The sequence below is a fragment of the Hippichthys cyanospilos genome, chromosome 19 (assembly GCF_059441005.1).
Source record: "Hippichthys cyanospilos isolate Australia breed blue-spotted pipefish chromosome 19, RoL_Hcya_1.0, whole genome shotgun sequence".
In the NCBI taxonomy this organism is placed as follows: Eukaryota; Metazoa; Chordata; class Actinopteri; order Syngnathiformes; family Syngnathidae; genus Hippichthys; species Hippichthys cyanospilos.
This window is the reverse complement of record NC_142387.1, coordinates 16252870-16270178: the sequence shown is the minus strand read 5'-3', so window position 1 is coordinate 16270178 and position 17309 is coordinate 16252870. Positions and strand designations below refer to the sequence as shown.

The window sequence follows — 17309 nt, the reverse complement described above, 5'->3', positions numbered from 1 at the left end:
GAAGGTCTCAAGTTACAGGGTCTTTTTCAAAATGTGGTTTTATTACAATTGTCAGGTATTGGCACAAATTCATACAGTTGCAAGAAAAAAAATACGGTTCATTTGGCATGGTGTAGATTTCTGTAGAAATTGGTCCTAAAATAGGATTTGATCAAAACATCAAGCCACATAAGCCAATTTTGAAGCACAGATGTACATTTTATATTATTCTTACTTAAAATACCTACCGCAGCGGGCGGACGTCAGTTGACCGTTAGCAGCCAGTGCCCGTTGAGGGTAACGACAGCTCGGATTAGCTGAGGTTGTTAACGGCATTATTTGCAATAAAAGAATTGAGCAGACTGAGCCAACGGAGGAAAAATGACCGCTTGGAGCACATTAGTTCCATTGGCCGTTGATCGATCACAACGCGGGAAATCTGAAACACACTTAACCCGCAACAAATATGCAATTTACGAACACGAACACAAGAAAATACAAAAATTTAAGGAAGATTCGATTGATTCTATGATGCGAAAGTTTTGACGTTTTGATCCTATAAACAGTAACATACTGTAAAAAATACCAGAAATTGAGCCCTCCAAAATTCCGGGTGCATACTATATTTGGGCAATTATGGAACCTAATTACCAAAAACATTTGACCGCCTTGGTAAATCAATACCTAAAGAGATTAATTACTTCGTTAATTTGTTCCAGCCATTTTTGGGACAGTTTAAAAGAAAAAAAAAATATGTCATTGGGGTGACTTTCAGCCAAAAAACATTCAAAACAAAACAAGAACTAGCAAAGAAGAGCACGCGTACATCGCAACGACAGTCTGGATACGAACGCCGCCGAACGGGTGGGGCCCTCGGACGTCAGGAGTAGAGGCTCCAGTAGATGGTGTTGAAGAGGAGATAGGAGAGCGGGAAGGCCAGTCGGGAGTACGAGTCGATCATGTAGCTGTTGCTGACCAGGAGGTCCACGTTCCGGCGCAGCGAGCGCCGCCGGCGCAGGCGCGTCCCCTCCGAGGGCGGCGGGTCCCGCTGCGGCGAGGGAGCCGTCGGGGCCTCCGTCGCCGGGCCCCGGGCGAAAGGCGTCAGCTCCAGATCGTTGTCGTGGAAGCAGCCGTCGAAGGCCATGGCCTGGCTGGCGTCGAAGGTGGACGGCAGCTGGGAAGACGGACGTGCGCGTTTGACGCTCGTCCACTAGAGGGCGGCGTTTCCCAGTTCGCTCACCTTGCCCCGCCTCATCTTCCTCATCTCCTCCAGGGTGGTGCAGTAATTGACCGCCGCGTACTCGATGACAGACAGGAAGACAAAGAGGAAGCTGGTCCACAGGTAGACGTCCACCGCCTTCACGTAGGACACCTGCGGGGACAGGACTGCAATCAGCGCTCAAACGTCTTTTGTGTGCGCGCTTGCTCGAGGACTTGACCTGAGGCATGGAGGAGGACACGCCCGTGATGATGGTGGACATGGTCAGCACGGTGGTCATACCTGCCAGGGACACGGGACATTCGGAACAAAAGTATTCGGCCAAGACCTAACATTCTATGAGCTTTGACCCGATCCGCGAGTGACAAGGTGCACGCTTGTGTTTTTAAAGTGAATTATCGCACGCACCCAGAGAGACGCGGGCCGGCACGGCCCGGCGGTCGATCCAGAAGGAGACCCAGGACAGGACCACCATCAGCATGGTGGGGAAGTACGTCTGCAGCATGAAGAAGAAGATGTGCCGCCGCAGGATGAAGTTGATGAACAGCCGGTTGTACCAACCTGAAGCGCACACACACATGCGCGAGGGGGTTTTACGATCCATTTCTTAGTCCCTGACCTTGACCGTTACTACACGATGCCTAAGCCCAAGCCCGACCTGTGCTGCTGTAGAAGGCCAAGCCACTGGAGGGATGAAAGTGCTCGATGAAGAACTGAGACAAAACGATCTCGTCGGTCCTCAGGGAGTCGTTGCCGTTTTTCCAGTAGAGCATGAGGTCGTTCTCGTTGTACGCGTCTGGGAACGCCGGGAAACACATCACCAAAAACGGCTAAGAACCTATCGGTGCGTTTACGTTGTGCGGCGCGTGCGCCTCACAGCTCTCCAGTTCCAGCGAGCAGTTCTGCGTGTCCAGAGGGAAGCTGCTGAAGTCCATGGAGCACAGAGACGTGACGGTGACCCTGAAAGCACCACAAAAGTCCTCAGCGGCCAGACAGCATCCATCTTGTCCTCGAATGACCTTTCTGGCGCCGCTGCCGAGTCGGCGCTCTATTCGGAGAGCGGCGGGTTCATCTTTTTCTCGTTCGGGAGCAAACGAGGACACGTCTTTGAGGGAGACACCTGACGCTGTAGAGGATGTTCCCGTCGGGGTAGACGCGCAGCATGATGTTCTCCATGGTGGTGTCGTGGATGAAGGAACGCTTGGAGTGCGCAAAGAAGACGTCGGGAACCCAGATCTTCTTGACCAGCCGCGAGTCGAAGGTCCGGCTCTGGTTGTTGCGCGAGGGGAAGGACAGACGCTCGTCCTTCCAGTAGTGACGCAGGTACAAGGTCATGGTGAAGTCCTGCCCACACGTCGGCGTCAGCGTTTTTGGCGGACGGTCGCGTTCGCCAACGGGAAGGGGCGCTCACCATGTTGACTTCGGAGATGCTGTCGATGCTCTCCACTTGCACGTCGATGCCCACCGGGATGGCCGCTCCTGCCGGGCAAAAACGTTCTGCTAGAATAATCTTAAACAGGTCACTCCATATTGGTAAACAAGGACATTTTCTGTTGGAATTGTCGAGTCTCCTGCAGCTGTTATGAGTTACAACAATGACAAAATGCGCCTGTGATTTTGAACATGATGAAACATGATGATGGAACAATACTGAGCCTGTTGCCATGTTTCTGGGAAAGAAGGTAGCAGTGATTGCATGGACTGATAGTATATGGCCTTCCACTTACATCCCCCACAATCACAAACTGATTCTTATCTTTCCGCCATAATGTCTCCCACCTATGTTATATAATATACAATTACTAGAACTACAATTATATAAGGGAATGTACGTAGATGTGATTCTTTTGCAAAAATATCCAAAATGAGAGTGGTTTTTTGAATACATTTTCTTTTTGCTCATCACTAGATGCAGCTGTATCAGCTTTATTTTCAAATTAGGAGCAAATTCATTTGGAACATGAAGCAACTTATCAATAAATTGAGTTTGAGGGACTCCTTTGCAAAAACATACTGTATGCTTTGATTTGGTTCAAGTATATACAGATGTGCATTGTCATTAGTGAGGCCATTTTTAAGTGTTGTTGTTTCCATCCAATAATATCGGAGGGTAAGCTTCATCTGCGGCCAGGAAGATGAAAATGTGACGTGATGGGGGAAAATGTCCAAAACATGTTTGTTTTCGTGCTTGTCGTGGTTTTGGTGCGGTCCGGTCTGCAGGTGCACGGAATGTTGGCCATTTTCCGTCATGAAAGAGCAACATGGTGATGAAAAGGCTATTTTTTTTTTTTGACCACGTCTGCGGCCTGTCCGGGACTCGCCTGGGTTGGGCTTGCTTACTGACCTGGCTGGGCTCGCCGTTACGTCTGCCTCCCTTTACGTGTGTGTGTGTGTGTGTGTGTGTTCCATTGTGTGCGTTAATTCCACCTGAGCGTCAGCATGACAGCAGCTCAATAAACACTTTATCTAATGAAGCTCGCAAAGCTCCAGCAGAGGCCGTCGCCACGACAACGGCTGCTGGGAAAAAGTCAGCGGGCGAGTGACTCATGCGCTCTTTTCCCACATCACACGCCGACCCCGCTCCATGTGTGTGCGTGAGCTGCTTTTTTTTTTTGAGTGTGTGTAACGCTGGCAGGGCATCACCTCAAGAGATTTCTTCAAAGTGTTCACAGAAAAGCATTCACACTCAACTTAAGTGGCAGGTGTCATTTTTTTGGGGAAGATTCAAGTGTGCAGCCCTACTACTAATTACTATTATTATTCTAGTTTTACCACTTACAAAAACAGTACACTGGGGCCGAGTAAAGGATTGGATCAATTTGATTGCCATTTTAAAAATGAAAGCTTGCTAAACTGTGTGATGACTGTTTTGCAAAAATGGCAGACTGCTGGAGGAGCGGGCTCTCCAAACACTGGCCCGCGGCCTGCCGGGGTCCGTGGGTCGACTGCGACGGAGCCGCGTGGGCCACACCCAAACAAGTCATTATTTCCGTTTTATGTATTATCCGAGTCTAAAAGACATTTTATTTTGAAAAAGCTTTTACATTGAAAATTGCCCGGATTCTCTTGGATTCTTTTTGGTGACCTGAGCATCAAGTAGTACCGTAGTCCCCCAGATGTAAGACACACTCGAAGACCAAAAGTATTGGCGCTTCCGATAAAGCAGGGCTACCCCACCTTTTCATCGCCGCGGACCGACGCCAAATATCGGAAACATAAAAAAACAAAAAAAACAATGGCGATCGAATCTCGACGCGCTAGCTCAAATGCTAACCATGAGCAAATACCAAATCGAGGCAATGTCTCGGGTGGGTTGGGAGGGGCTAAGAAATCGGAGCGCAAATGAGAGGCCCGGTACAGAAAGCCGAGATAATGACAAGGGCCGCCTTTGGCAATGACGCGACCGCGAGGAAATCCCACGGAGACACGCTAGTCAAGCGCTAACGTTAACATGCACGCTAGTAATCATACGCTAGCATAATGATAACGAGGGAGGCGCCGGCCAGGGTGGTCTGACAGTCCCAGCGTACTGAACGTTATGACAAAAAGATATTTTGGAGACTTTATTTTTCATTTCACCCTTTCGGCCGCTTCAAATGCGATGCTTTGCGTCAGGAGAAAGTTTGAGGCACACACGCATTTTCTTTCTTTTTTTTTTATCGCACAGCTCAACATGTATGTGTGACGTGCCTCTTAAAGGTTGTGGAGCGAGGTCTCAAAGCAGGTGTGTTCATTTTTTTTCCCGAGGGATGCATACAGAAAAATAGAAAGATGTAAGGTCTACTTTATTCATTTATTTATTTTACTTTAACTTATAATCAAGCAAGCAAGCAAGCATATAAGCATGACTAAAAGGGCTGTCAAACTTGTTTTAGCTTGCGGGCCGCATAGAGGAAAATCTATTCCCAAGTGGGCCGGACCAATGACATCACAGTACCGTATATATACGGTATGTCATGATAAAGACGCGGGCCCGGCATCCTCATTTTGACGGCCCGCGGGCCATAGTTTGGACACCGCTGCTTTAAAGGCTGTGTTGACATGAGATCAAGTGAGAGTGATTTGTTGGCGCGTGTGTGTGTGTGAGAGAGAGAGAAGCAAGTGTCCCCAGGACAGAGCAGAGGTGAAGAGCTCATTTGTTTTCCGTGGCATGCACGCACATGCACAAACGCACGCTACAATTATACACAGGGACACACAAACGCTTGCACTTTTAAGCCGGTGCACACAATACACCCACATGGGTGAAAAATACACTTTGAAAACACAACACACAAACAGAAGCACATGTAATGGTGTGTGAATGATGTGGAATGGAACAGGATATATATTTTTTTTTCAAATTAAGAGCAAATCGATTGGATCACAAAGCAACCTGTTGCTAAATTGTGTTCTAGTGATTCATTTGCAAAAGGTGGTATGCCTTTATTTTGATAGGGGTCATACCCAATCGTCATTAGTGACATTTAAAAAAGAGCTAGGCTCCAAACAAAGTCAAATGCAATTTCATATTCTTTTCTAGCAAAATGGACTGATATATCCGTCTTTGGATTTGTTTTGAGCAAGCGTGTGCTGTTGTGACACTACAGAGAACAAAGTGTGTGTGTGTGTGTGTGTGTATACGTGCGTGCGCATACCGGGCGAGCAAATGACAGGTCCCGCACTCCAAGGGGAGGAACACACCGTCCGTTTCCATTCGCAGAACTTTTTTTGGGAGGCATTTTGTTTGTTTGTTTTCAAACTCCCGCTCGCCCCATCACAGATCATTTTTTTCATTTTTCGCTCCCCGCGAGACGTCAAATTTTCCCCGATGTCTTTGAGGCGGCGCTCGTTGTATATTTTTGCCGTGCGTGGCGCATTTCGGACGGGACTTTTGTTTCCATCTGCTCCCGACCAGGAATATAATCCAGATTATTGCACACGACCCCCTCAACTCACATAATGGCAGCACACGCTCGTTATATTACAATAACACGCACGCGAGGACACACAATCCTATTGGAGTCAACGCGTACGCACACAATTGTAATATCTGGGTCACTCGCTAAGTGATTTGGGATCGGTATGGGCGCCCCAGTGACCTTCATCGCATCGCTCGCCCCGGTGTACTCCTTGTCTTTTGTACCGTCGGCTTCATCATCGTCGTCACTCAAGATAAAAAAAAAGCTAGAGAACCACCGGCCTCGTCGTCTCATTTTAATAAGACACATGCTTTAACCCCTGAGGAAAATTTGGAGCTACCGTTGAGCTTTTTGAGGTGTGATATCAAAGGAAAAGCATACAAAAAACACTAGGAGGCTAAAATATTATATTTCAATATAAATCCATTATCTTAACATGAAATCCCATAAAAGGAAATAGTTCAAATATTTGCTAGTTTATCACACGCAGAGCAGCAACACAATTTGATCTTGTAGTAGTTGGGGACCTTCTCTCTGCGCTGGGATGACAGCGGGCAAATGTTTGTGCGCGCGTGTGTGAATAACCTCCGAATCCCGGTCTCATGGCAAAGTCGTGCTCCTCGATCCTCAGCAGCTGTTCGGTTTTGATCAGCAGCGTTTTGGTGCTGTCCTGCTTCTTCAATTTGTAGTCAATACGTCTGTACGGAAAAAAAACACACACACACAAACACACAAAATGAACACAACAATTCCTGGAATGTGGCCTCAGTCCTGAAGACAAAATGTTGCGCGCGCGCGCGAGAGAGAGAGATTATATCCGATTACAAGGTCATTAATTGTCACTCTTGCCAATTTAGCTTGTCGCTCGCTATGTTTAGCGACGAGCCAGATGTCATACAGCTAATAATAAATAAGAGATTAAGTTTACAGAGGTCAATAATGCCCACAAACTAAGGGGAACCTTTGATCAGCGCAGTGTTTCTCAATCTTTTTCCGACACAACAGTAACATGCCTGATTTCATTTACGAGCGAAGAATGACCCCAGGTGGGGAGCGGAATAGCAGTTGAAACTCCAAATCAATTTTCAGATAGCGTCTTCTCCCGTCTCCCTTTCTGCACCCCCAGCATGAGAAAAAAGCAGCGGGAAATTCACGTCTCACCCTCCAAATTTGAACTTGCTGTTTTCCCCGAGGAAGACCTCCTTGTGCCTCCTGCGTCCGGAGCTGCGTCCGCCGGTCGCCGCGGCGACCAGGCCGGCCACGGCCACCGTCAGACAGGCCAGCGCGTCCACCTTCATGTTTGGCGGCGCGCCATCCCGGCCGGCGTCTCCCGCCGTCCCGCCGCGGCCTCCATCATCTTCCAGACGCGTCCCGGAAAGTGGGATCGTTTCTTCGTCTTCTTCTTCTTGTTATTCCCGCCGCATCCTTCATCTCCGGGAAGCTGCGCCTTCTGGAGTGGGCGTCGTCCGTCCGTCTGCTCGCCCGCTTCATCCGCGGATTGTTCTCTCTCTCTGATTAAAATCGATATGAATCCATTTCTCCCGGCGATAGAGGAATGACACTAATTCCGCGCTAATCCTCTTATCCGGCGCCGCAGCAATCTTTTTTCCAACCTGCACGCGCACAAAAACACAGGCGTGCACAAAAACACACAGCACTAATCAGGATTTGGTCACAGTTCCAGGCAAAATCAAGCACCTGTAGGGATTGCCGCCTTTAACTTTTTTGCGCGTGTGTTTATCTCAGAGAGACCGATATGGTTTTTTTTTCAAGGTTGAAACCTATTATCGGTCGTCAAGGAGGCCGATAACCGATATTTTAAACCGATAATCATTTTCAGGAAAAAGGGAATTAGTTTTGAATATATTCAAATCTTAATTCGGATCTTTCTAGTCAGCATTTGGAGCCGCTGACCCTGTAAGTCCCAAGTGTCAAACTCAAGGCCCGGGGGCCGAATTCGGCCCGCCGCATTATTTTATGCGGCCCGCAAAATGCTAATTATGACCTCAAAATATAAAAAAGCGGCACTGATGTTCGGTCTGGCCAATTTTCTTTATTCCTAATTATGTGTGCGCATGTTTTTCATGAACATTTTTGTGCAAAAATGTGTGTACAAGTGTGTGCGTGTGTGTGTGTGCGTGCGCACGGGCAGGCGAGCAAACAAAAGAATGCAAAGCCGCAATCAAACAATAAAGTCGCCCCGCTAATCCCAACAAAATGCATCTAATCCTACCTCATCTCACACCTCAAATTACATCTCTGCAAAGTCATAATCCAACGCACAACACACAAAGGTCTTTTTCTACCGTAGTGGGGACATCCCACTGACATCACGTCCCCAAGTTTAACCATCACAACAGATAGCCTAACCTCAACCAACTCCGACATAGGCTCGAAAAGCAAGTCTTGACCCCGGAAAACTGATCCCAACTTGTGCCGATTCCAAAACGGTCCCCGCGAAGACAGACCCAATCCTGGCTTTCAGGATTTGGTCCCCGCAATGTGGCGAAAGCAAATGGCGCACGCACAATGTATCGGTAGGTGTGATGCGCGGGCCGCAAATAATCCGTCTTTTCAATTTGTAAATGTGGAAGGTGGCACACTTTGCAAAGCGGGCCAAAGCTTTTGGGTCCGGTATTCAAGCCGGGAAGTCCTTCTTCGGGCAAATGCTTTTCGGGGGAACCTCGTCCACCTGCCTGCTTTACGCGCTTCCGATTGGGCTCCTTTGAATTCCGGTAAAAAATTGACCCAACTTCCTGTATTGCTTTGCTTTAAACATTGTTTTTTTAAAAACTATATACAAGACAACCTCAAAAACTGCCTTTGCTTTGAATGAAACAAGAAAGCGGACTCGGCTCAAATTTGGCATCTTATGCAAATTTTGGGCGAATGAGAGAGAAATCAAAAGGATGGAGTAGTAGAACAAAAATAATACGCCAAGAGATAGCACTCCAAAAGTAGTTCCAAAGTTTAACGGATGGCGCGGTGTTCAGTTTCACGTAGTTGTTTCCGCATCTAACCAAAACGCTTAGCGCTGGTGAGGGGGTGCTTGGCCGAAAAAAAAAAAAAAAAAAATCTCACATAAACCGAGAACCGTCAAGATAAACAAACACACTTGTGAACAAAACTAAATGAGTGCGCAACATGTCCTTTGAAAACAAACCCCTCTGACATTTCAGCAAACGCTCCAGTGTGTGCGCGAGGAAACTCCGCCCACGGTGAGAGAGACAAGCCAGCGTGCGAGAGGGAGCGTGCGCCCGAGCGCCTATTCTCTAAATAACCTGTTGAGCCAGTCGGGCTCAGACGCTCGCGGGGTTCTCTCGCTCGCACTTCCTTTTTGGCCTCAAGTCGATGTAAGTGTACCCCAACTTTGTCACATCTCGCTCCTCTCTCGTGTTTAAACGCTCCGGGCTCATCGGGGCCGAATCTTCACTTTTTTCTCATTTCAAACCTGGCAGATGTGTTAAAATCACTTTTCCTACGGGCTTTTTTGGTTCATTCCTCTCACAAGTAACAAATCTCTTATTAGTTTGAATCTCACTTTATTCTTGCTCCTCTCATGCAATGACAAATCTCTGACTTTTCAGAAGAATTCTGACCTCACCTTTCTCTGACGTTCCTCAAATATACTCATTACGTCTCTCTCTTTGCTTACTCTTAACCACGCATGACTAATTGGGGCAGAATCTCACGTGATGGCTTCCTCTCGCGTTGCATTGAACCACTCTCAGGTAAATTGATCTGGCTTTTCATATGATTGTTTTGTCTCACTTTAGTCACAAGTGTAAAACATCCGACTTAAATATACTCCTAAAAATGTACTCCTTAAATGATGAAAAGTAGTCTCAAACCTCTCTCATGTTACCTAACAGTATACACACGTCTCTCGTGCTAGAACTGATGCCTTACTCGTCAGATGTATCGAATGTGAGGAATGTTTAATGTCACTCCTCTCACAGTGAGATGGCTCGCCTCAGACTACATGACCACTGATTCCTGTAGTCCAGCTCTCAGACATAAGTGTTTACGGGAGATTTGACGATGTAAACCTCTCTCCCGCTCTCTCACTTTGTTGATTGGCTTCGTTAGTTAACGCCTCACTCTAGTTTCTCAAATCGTGTCCTCCTGGAGTCCCACACCTCTCAGATATGATCTCACACGAAAAATTAATTAATGTCAAAAGAATTCAGGAGTAGCCTTGCTACAAAAAGTCTTCAAATCTTTTGATGTCTTTCCAACTCTTCCAGGAAAGAAATGCACTCCATTTTATGAATCCATCAAGCTCATTTTCCCGTGAGAGGAGAGGAATCATCGAGTCCCACCGAGCTGATGAAGTAGTTAATAATAAAGCTGTTATTAATATCGAGCGCCGGCTGCGCTTGCAGATGCATTTTAATCTTTGACTTGTCATCGATTCCACTGACTTGTTTTTATTTGGCGGCGGCAGTCAAGCGATAAAAAAGACCGACGGGCCCGACGTGTCCACGTTATGATTTGCGTCAGCGGCAAAGGTCCGCAAAGGTTCCGCTTGCGCTTTTTTTCTGGCGATGGATGCGCACTTATCAGGGGTGGATCAGCACGCTTTATGTGGCTTTGCGCTGGAGCGTGACAAGCTCTTGCCTTCTATCGCCTCGCTCATCGGCTCGGCGAGAGACGCCAAACAAAACAGGACGGGTGTCAAAGAATAAAAACGTTCAGCCGACTTTTCAAGCTTCGCTCCGAGGTGCTGAAAGAGGAGCGAAAGGGCCAAATCCTCCGGGATCAGAACCTGGACTCTCCCTGAGGAGCGGCACATGCTCTGTCACGTTACGCGCCTTCCTGTGTCCACATCAGCCAGAACCGCTGTGTAATGATGCCTTTCTGCTCTTTTTTCCGTGCGCGTGTGTGTGGGGGCTGCCAAACCGCAAAGATCCAAAGAAAAACCCGCAGGAAGCAGCGCGCAGCATGGACTGAAGACGGCACCGCTTCCCAGCCAAAAACCATGCGGGCCTTCATTTGCATGTGGGCCTGCTTCCTGCTCCGGATCGGCGCCGCCGCCACCTCGGCGCAGGACAAGACACCGGGTGAGACACAAAAAGGTCTTTGTCCGTCGCCTAGCTCGCCAACCCTCACGCTTTGACAAGTGACCCAATTGGATCGAGTATCCGGCAAGAACTTGGCGCAAACACTCACGCAAGGGGGGGTTTCTATCAAAGCGGGGACACCCCGCTGACATAAAGCCTTTTTTACCCCCTAATCCAGGGGTGCCCGGACCAATAAAATCAATATATATAGAACTTTAAAACAGCAACTTCAAACGTATTCTTTTTTAATACAGTCTAAAATAGTACAAGTGCAACATCTATGAATCATATAACATTTCAAGTTTGTCATTTATCGCGGGCCGGATTCATCCCTTTCGTACGTGCCGGTTCTGGCCCGCGAGATTTAGATTTAGAGAGTATTTGGCAGGAGAAAAAAAATTCCCCGGGGTTGTTAGGTGAGGAGACAAAGATGGAGAACTTATCAGGCCGAGTAAAATGACGGAGTGGCCCGTATAAGGCCCCGGGCCTTGAATTTAGGCCCTGACTTGTCGGCCGGTCACAAGAAGGAGTCACGCCCTATCTCTCGGGACCACGCTCCTTTCATGGCCGCATTTCTTTGCGCCCGGGTCGTTTCGGGGCACGATAGCCGCCGGCCTCCCCCGGGATAGTTTGACAGGACGTTCCCGTCTCGGGAGAACTTTCAAAATCAAAAGCCGGCTTTCGCGCGGCGGCCGGCTTCGCCAAAAAGATCAGCGCCAGACGAGCGTTTCCAACGTCATCATCATAATAACAAAAAAATGGACTCTGATGAAGTTTGCCTAAATTCATTGATTTTAAATGGGCATTTATTTCCTTTGCTACACTCAAAAGGAAACATTGCACTGATAGAAATGACCTGATTGATTGTGTCGAGGCGTCACTTTGTACGCTGACGCGTATGACTCGAAATTTCCACATCGGTTATTTCTTCATTCATAAGCAGAGATGTTGTCATAATGCCTAACTTGTTTCCCGCTTTGCTGGGCTACGATTGTCACAATGAGGCAGCTTTAGCCTGTCGGGACACGTTAACAGCAAGTGAACGGCGGGGCAAAAATGTGCCAAGGGGGGTTTTGCTGACCTTTCAACTCCACCGCAGACTAATTGCATGTCACCTTTTGACAAGTGACAAATTGATTTATTTTTTTTTCAATGAAATGACATTACATTTATTTATTTATTTAGGTATTTTGTTAAAAGTAAATCAAATGGCCTTTTTTAAACCAAATAAAAAAACATTCAATTGTTATTATTGTATTTATTATTATTAGGATTATATATGTTTTAATTCAAATAAAATTACATTTACTTATTTTTTATTATTAAACTAAATCAAAATTCAATGACATTATTATTATTTTCCTTATTATTGGCGTTTATTTGATTTAGCAACACTGTCGTGCTTTTCAAAACAAGCTGGACTGAGGGGTCCATGAGCCGTTTTATTTTATTTATCTATTTCTTGCTTGGATTGCTTAAATGAACCAAGGGGGAGCGGTAACTCAAATAAAAACACCGAGAAGACTCACATGTAGCTGCTGTCGACCCCGGCTCACACCCAGGTGCTCACGCGCCAACTCACCGGGCTCCGCCTCTTAAAGACTCCGATCTAAAGACAGATATGTCTGTTTTTACTGGCCTTTTGACACATTTTATGGTCTTGATTTATGTTCATACACATTTGATTGAGGATCAAGATTACGACTGGCTAGCTCGAGATAAAGCAACTTCCTGATGACGTGTGTTTCTTATCGTGACAACAACTTTTGAGTTCCTTGTCAGGTTTGGCATTAACAATGGAAAGTCAGGACCTCTGAACCCAAAGTGACACCTCCACGACTTTGTTCCTAAAGAGCAGGTGAACACATGGGGGAGTTTTTTTTAAAACTTTGCTAATCTCCGCAGCGAGTCAGCCAAGTTGACTCAGTGCTTGGCGAGCGTCCGCGCCGCGATTCAGCCAAGGAATGACGGGAACGTCCGTCCCGTCTGCTAGCGAGCGGGCGGGCGGGCGGGTGCCCGAGGAAGGCCTGCGGAGGCGGGCCTCGTTTTACAGCCTCGGGGGTGAAGCGCAACACGTGCGCAGGTGGACAAAAAGAAAACAGAGCGGAAAGTAGGAGGAGCATGCGTGCTCCGCTTCCTCATTTGACTTAATGAGCAAGCCCGGTCATAGCCTGCCCGTGATGTCACAAGGCTCCAAACAGGAAGTGACACCCACCACAATAACGTCACTGCGAGCATGGTGTCATATCACTTTGGGCGTAAAAGAAAACAGATTACTTGGTAGACTACAGCAAATTTCGGGCTACTTTTTAGCACCCTTTGAACCCTGCGACTCATAGTACTTATAGTTCCCCATCAGTAGTATGTTTTTGTTTTTTTTAACCAGCCACTAGGGGGCAATCTCACAGTATACAAACAACAAAGTCAAACAAATTGCTATTTTAGGAGACAGAGACGTTACTCTAACCAGTAAGTTTGGGTGAGAAAATACTTTAAATAAAAACGAAAATTGAAAAACTTTCATATATTTCTCAAATATTTGTTATAAAATCTGGTTTCTTTTCATGAAAACCGGGGGACTCGGACTTTAGTAATTCCCTCCCATCTATTTGTGCGACAGAGGAAAGCGTGACGTGTTTGGTGTCGGAGGAGTGCCGCCTCCCGTGCGCCTTCCCGCCCGCCGCCAACCACAGCGTGCGCTGGTTGCGGCGGGACGAGGTGATGTTGAGCTTCGGCGAGACGCAGGCCGAGAGCCGTCCGCCGGCCGGGCGGGCCGCCGTGTTCGCCCCCATGATCCGGGCGGGCAACGCCACCCTGGTCCTCAGGGAAGCGGGCCTGAAGGACCGCGGCACGTACCGCTGTCACGTGCGCACGTCGCGGGGCGAGCACAGCGCCAAGGTCGTCTTGAAGGTGGAGGGTACGTCTAATCATTATTCCGTGGGAAACTAATTCCATAAAGCTGCCGTGTCCAAACTATGGTCTAGGGGCCTTCAGCCGGCGCCGATAGATTTGTCGCACATGTTTGCGGGGCTAAAAACGCAAACGTTTTTACCCGAGTGGAGTCGGTAGTTACCTCATCCGTCCGTTTTGGAGCCGATTTTGATATTCCCAGTTTGATTTGTGCACCCAGCGCCGATCCGAGGCCTTTCCCTGGAGCTGTCGCGGATGAGCGGTTACGAGGAGATGAAGTGCACGGTGCGCGACGTCTTCCCCCCGCCGCGGGTCACCTGGGCCACGGAGCCGCCCACCTTCGAGGACCTGCGGCCCATCACGCGCATGCTGGCCGACAAGCGGGGCCTGTACACGGCCGACAGCCGGCTGAAGGTTCTGAAAGGCCAGCCGGACCTCATCTACATTTGCAAGGTGGCCGCCTCCTACGGGGGGCCCGCCTGGACCTCGTCCTTGCGGGAGAGAGGTCGGAGCGGTTCCTTCTTCTCGGGACTCGAAACGTTGCCTCCGGACGCGAACGTTTTGTGACGTTTCTCCCGCCCGACAGCGATAAGGGGAAACGAGGGTCGGGATCTGAGCATCCCCTGCTTCGCCCCGCCGTACCTCAACAGCCCCGTCCTCCGCTGGAGCTTCTCCAACGGCGAGGAGGACCCGGCGCACATCCTGACCTACGACAGCCGCTCGGGGAGCAGCGGCTCGGCGCCGGACTGGGAGCGCCACGTGGAGCTGGACGGCTTCAGGGTCCCCTTCGGGGACGGCTCGCTGCGCCTGATGGACCCCGAGCGCGACCGCCACCAGGGCACCTACAGCTGCGTCTTCTCCATGCCGTACAACACGCACACCGAGCGCTCCGACGTCACCTTCGACTCCCCCTCGGGTGAGCGCCGGGGGGCGCTAACATCAACATCGGTTCTCGGGCCGATAACAGGACATTTTTCCAAGTGTCGACTGACGCTAGGCCATATTTCAAAGGATCGGGCCCACACTAGGCCATATTCAATGCTCTTAGGGACCATCACTGGAGTTGTAGGAAGAAATTATGGAAGAGATGTTTTATAAAGTAGACATTTTAAACAAACAGTTAACAGTTTTGATTTGATCCATTAGTGATCAGCAGATGATTTTTAAAAAGTCCAAAAAAGCTGAATATCAGCGTCGCTCTATCCATAGATATACCACAGAAAATGAAAAAAAAACAAAGAAAAAACCTACCTGGCAGGATGACAAGAGGAAATAAGTCAATCCGGGGACGGATTAGTGTGCCGAGATGTTCTAGGTTCAATTTGTTCTTCTCTTAGCAAAAAAACAAAAACGAAACAGCAATTAAGCATTTTCTTTTCTCATGAAAAGGTAAAAAACGGAGACTCAGAAAACCTACCTGTGTGTGCGCGCGTGTGTTTTTGGCAGCCAATCGTAGCACTTCCGGGGAGACGTCGTACTGGTGGGTGGTGGGCCTGGTGGTGGCTGTGTCCGTCCTGGCGCTGGCAGCCATGTTGGTCTACCTCAAGCTGCGAGGTGAGACCGCCGACACATTTCTGGGTCTCTGTGTGAGTTGCAGACCTTCACGATGTGTGTGTATGTGTGAGACAGGAAGCACGAGCAAATCTCGTGAATCGCGTGACCCAGAGGAACAAACCGAGCTGAATTCCGTCAGAGGTAAATACCAGTAAAGGATGAAAACTCACATGACCACTAGATGGCAACATTGCGTTGCCCCACTGCGACGACCCTGAAACGACACAGGAAGAAAAAAATGACGTGCGTTGTTGGTTTTGTCTTGACAAGGAAAATGTGCTTTCCTGCTGTTTTCCCATATAATTTTCATAATTGACTGTTTGAATTGAATGAGTACAATACCAAAATATCCCATGCTTGCATGATGCAAGGAATCTTTTAAGACATGTTTCATTTTGTATATCTTTTGAGGAAATGAGCAAAATAAAGTTTTTTTTTTTTTTTTTTAAACATATTACAAATGAACTTTTATCCCAATTTCCCATTGGGTGGTTTGAATAATTGAAACTATATCGCCTATAGGATTGCATTTTCTTATTATTTTTTACATCTGACCAATTGACAATTTGTGTGAAGTATTTCTTTATTTTGTGGCTTGTTTAGACGTGGAGGGAGAAAGCGAAAACAGGAATCGTCTACAAGCCGCTGGCAACAACGGACAGTCGGGCCTCTCCTGACCCATCGGAACCTCAACACACACACGCGCATACACACACTGAACTCGGTTTCTGTTGTAAAGACGTTTTTTATGACACGGATGTATAGTTGCGAACTTTCATGAGAAAATGCACTCTAGCCTTCTTTTGCTGGACAACTTGATCTGACCATGTACATACTTTGGAATGCTCATGTGCGATGTACTTTTTACACTGTACTTTTACTTTTTTTTTCGTTTCAACAAGGAGCTGAAGGTTTGACGGGTGAAAAAATCACCTCTAGGCCGTTCTGTGCCTCTTTCAGTCCCTTTTTGAGGGGTGGGCATGATAACGCCATCCAGTGGACATGATTGTTATTTGCAGCCTTCCACCCCTTAGCTGGCTTTGTTTTCGTGTTACACTTATATTACTGTGTTGTGTTTCAATTGCAGCGAAACCACTGTAGAACCGCAGACATGGTGTTTACTTTAAGTGTAAGTACTAAAACAGAAAAAAAAAAGAATTAGTGTGACTGCAGACAGAGGTAGATCAGCGTCTGACAAATGACGGACCAGGGAGAAAAAAAAAACTGTAAAATGCTTCCCTCTGGTGGTGGCGGAAGCTTGGGCAAAAATACACCAATGGTGAATGCTGATACCTGCTATTTGGAAGAAAAAAAATGGATTTAATCAGATATGGGTAAGTACTGATACCAAATATCTGACCAATACCAGGCTTTATTTGAAGGTACATTTACCAGGCCGTATTTCAAGGTGTCGGTTGGTTGTCCTCTTGTGAGTTTTTTTATAGTGACAAACAATAAATTGTCTTTATTTTCATGCAATTTTGTGGAAAAATGAAACATTTAATTATTACATTATATTATAGAGTATACTGTATATTCTATACTATAAACATCTAAACTTTATATGATTACTATAATAGAATACTAGAATCCGCATGTACTTTCTGCACCGGTGGGTAAATGTCCTTTTTTCCTCCACAAAGGAGCTGAAATTTTTGACAGGTGAAAGTGTCACCCGTATGC

General features: G+C 47.4%; 2 protein-coding genes and 1 long non-coding RNA gene across 8 annotated transcripts; 2 read left to right on the top strand and 1 right to left on the bottom strand.

The window, feature by feature from the left end:
* Positions 1 to 12: 12 nt before the first annotated feature.
* Positions 13 to 15772, bottom strand: LOC148408156 (gamma-aminobutyric acid receptor subunit rho-3-like). 6 transcript variants are annotated; one of them, XM_088401733.1, is made up of 12 exons: positions 15490 to 15772; positions 15324 to 15404; positions 7261 to 7712; positions 6685 to 6797; positions 2610 to 2677; positions 2319 to 2542; positions 2076 to 2158; positions 1857 to 1994; positions 1607 to 1694; positions 1419 to 1480; positions 1220 to 1351; positions 13 to 1153 (listed from the first exon to the last, which is right to left on the bottom strand). In XM_088401733.1, the coding sequence occupies exons 3-12, from the start codon at positions 7395 to 7397 to the stop codon at positions 783 to 785; spliced, it is 1416 nt and encodes a 471-aa protein (XP_088257859.1). In that variant the 5' UTR covers positions 7398 to 7712; positions 15324 to 15404; positions 15490 to 15772; the 3' UTR covers positions 13 to 782. The 6 variants fall into 6 exon arrangements, with proteins under 6 accessions (XP_088257859.1, XP_088257856.1, XP_088257860.1 ...); XM_088401730.1 differs by adding an exon at positions 12692 to 12771 and having other exon boundaries at positions 1220 to 1480; positions 1607 to 1759; positions 15490 to 15771; XM_088401734.1 differs by having other exon boundaries at positions 1607 to 1759; positions 15490 to 15771.
* On the top strand, positions 852 to 3209 carry LOC148408157 (uncharacterized). The gene is made up of 2 exons (XR_015863596.1): positions 852 to 1511; positions 1590 to 3209. It is a non-coding gene; the product is annotated as an uncharacterized LOC148408157 (long non-coding RNA).
* LOC148408155 (uncharacterized) lies at positions 9397 to 17105 on the top strand. The gene is made up of 8 exons (XM_088401735.1): positions 9397 to 9452; positions 11009 to 11162; positions 13783 to 14079; positions 14293 to 14577; positions 14659 to 14988; positions 15519 to 15626; positions 15702 to 15767; positions 16230 to 17105. The coding sequence occupies exons 2-8, from the start codon at positions 11081 to 11083 to the stop codon at positions 16301 to 16303; spliced, it is 1242 nt and encodes a 413-aa protein (XP_088257861.1). The 5' UTR covers positions 9397 to 9452; positions 11009 to 11080; the 3' UTR covers positions 16304 to 17105.
* The last annotated feature ends 204 nt before the right edge of the window (positions 17106 to 17309 follow it).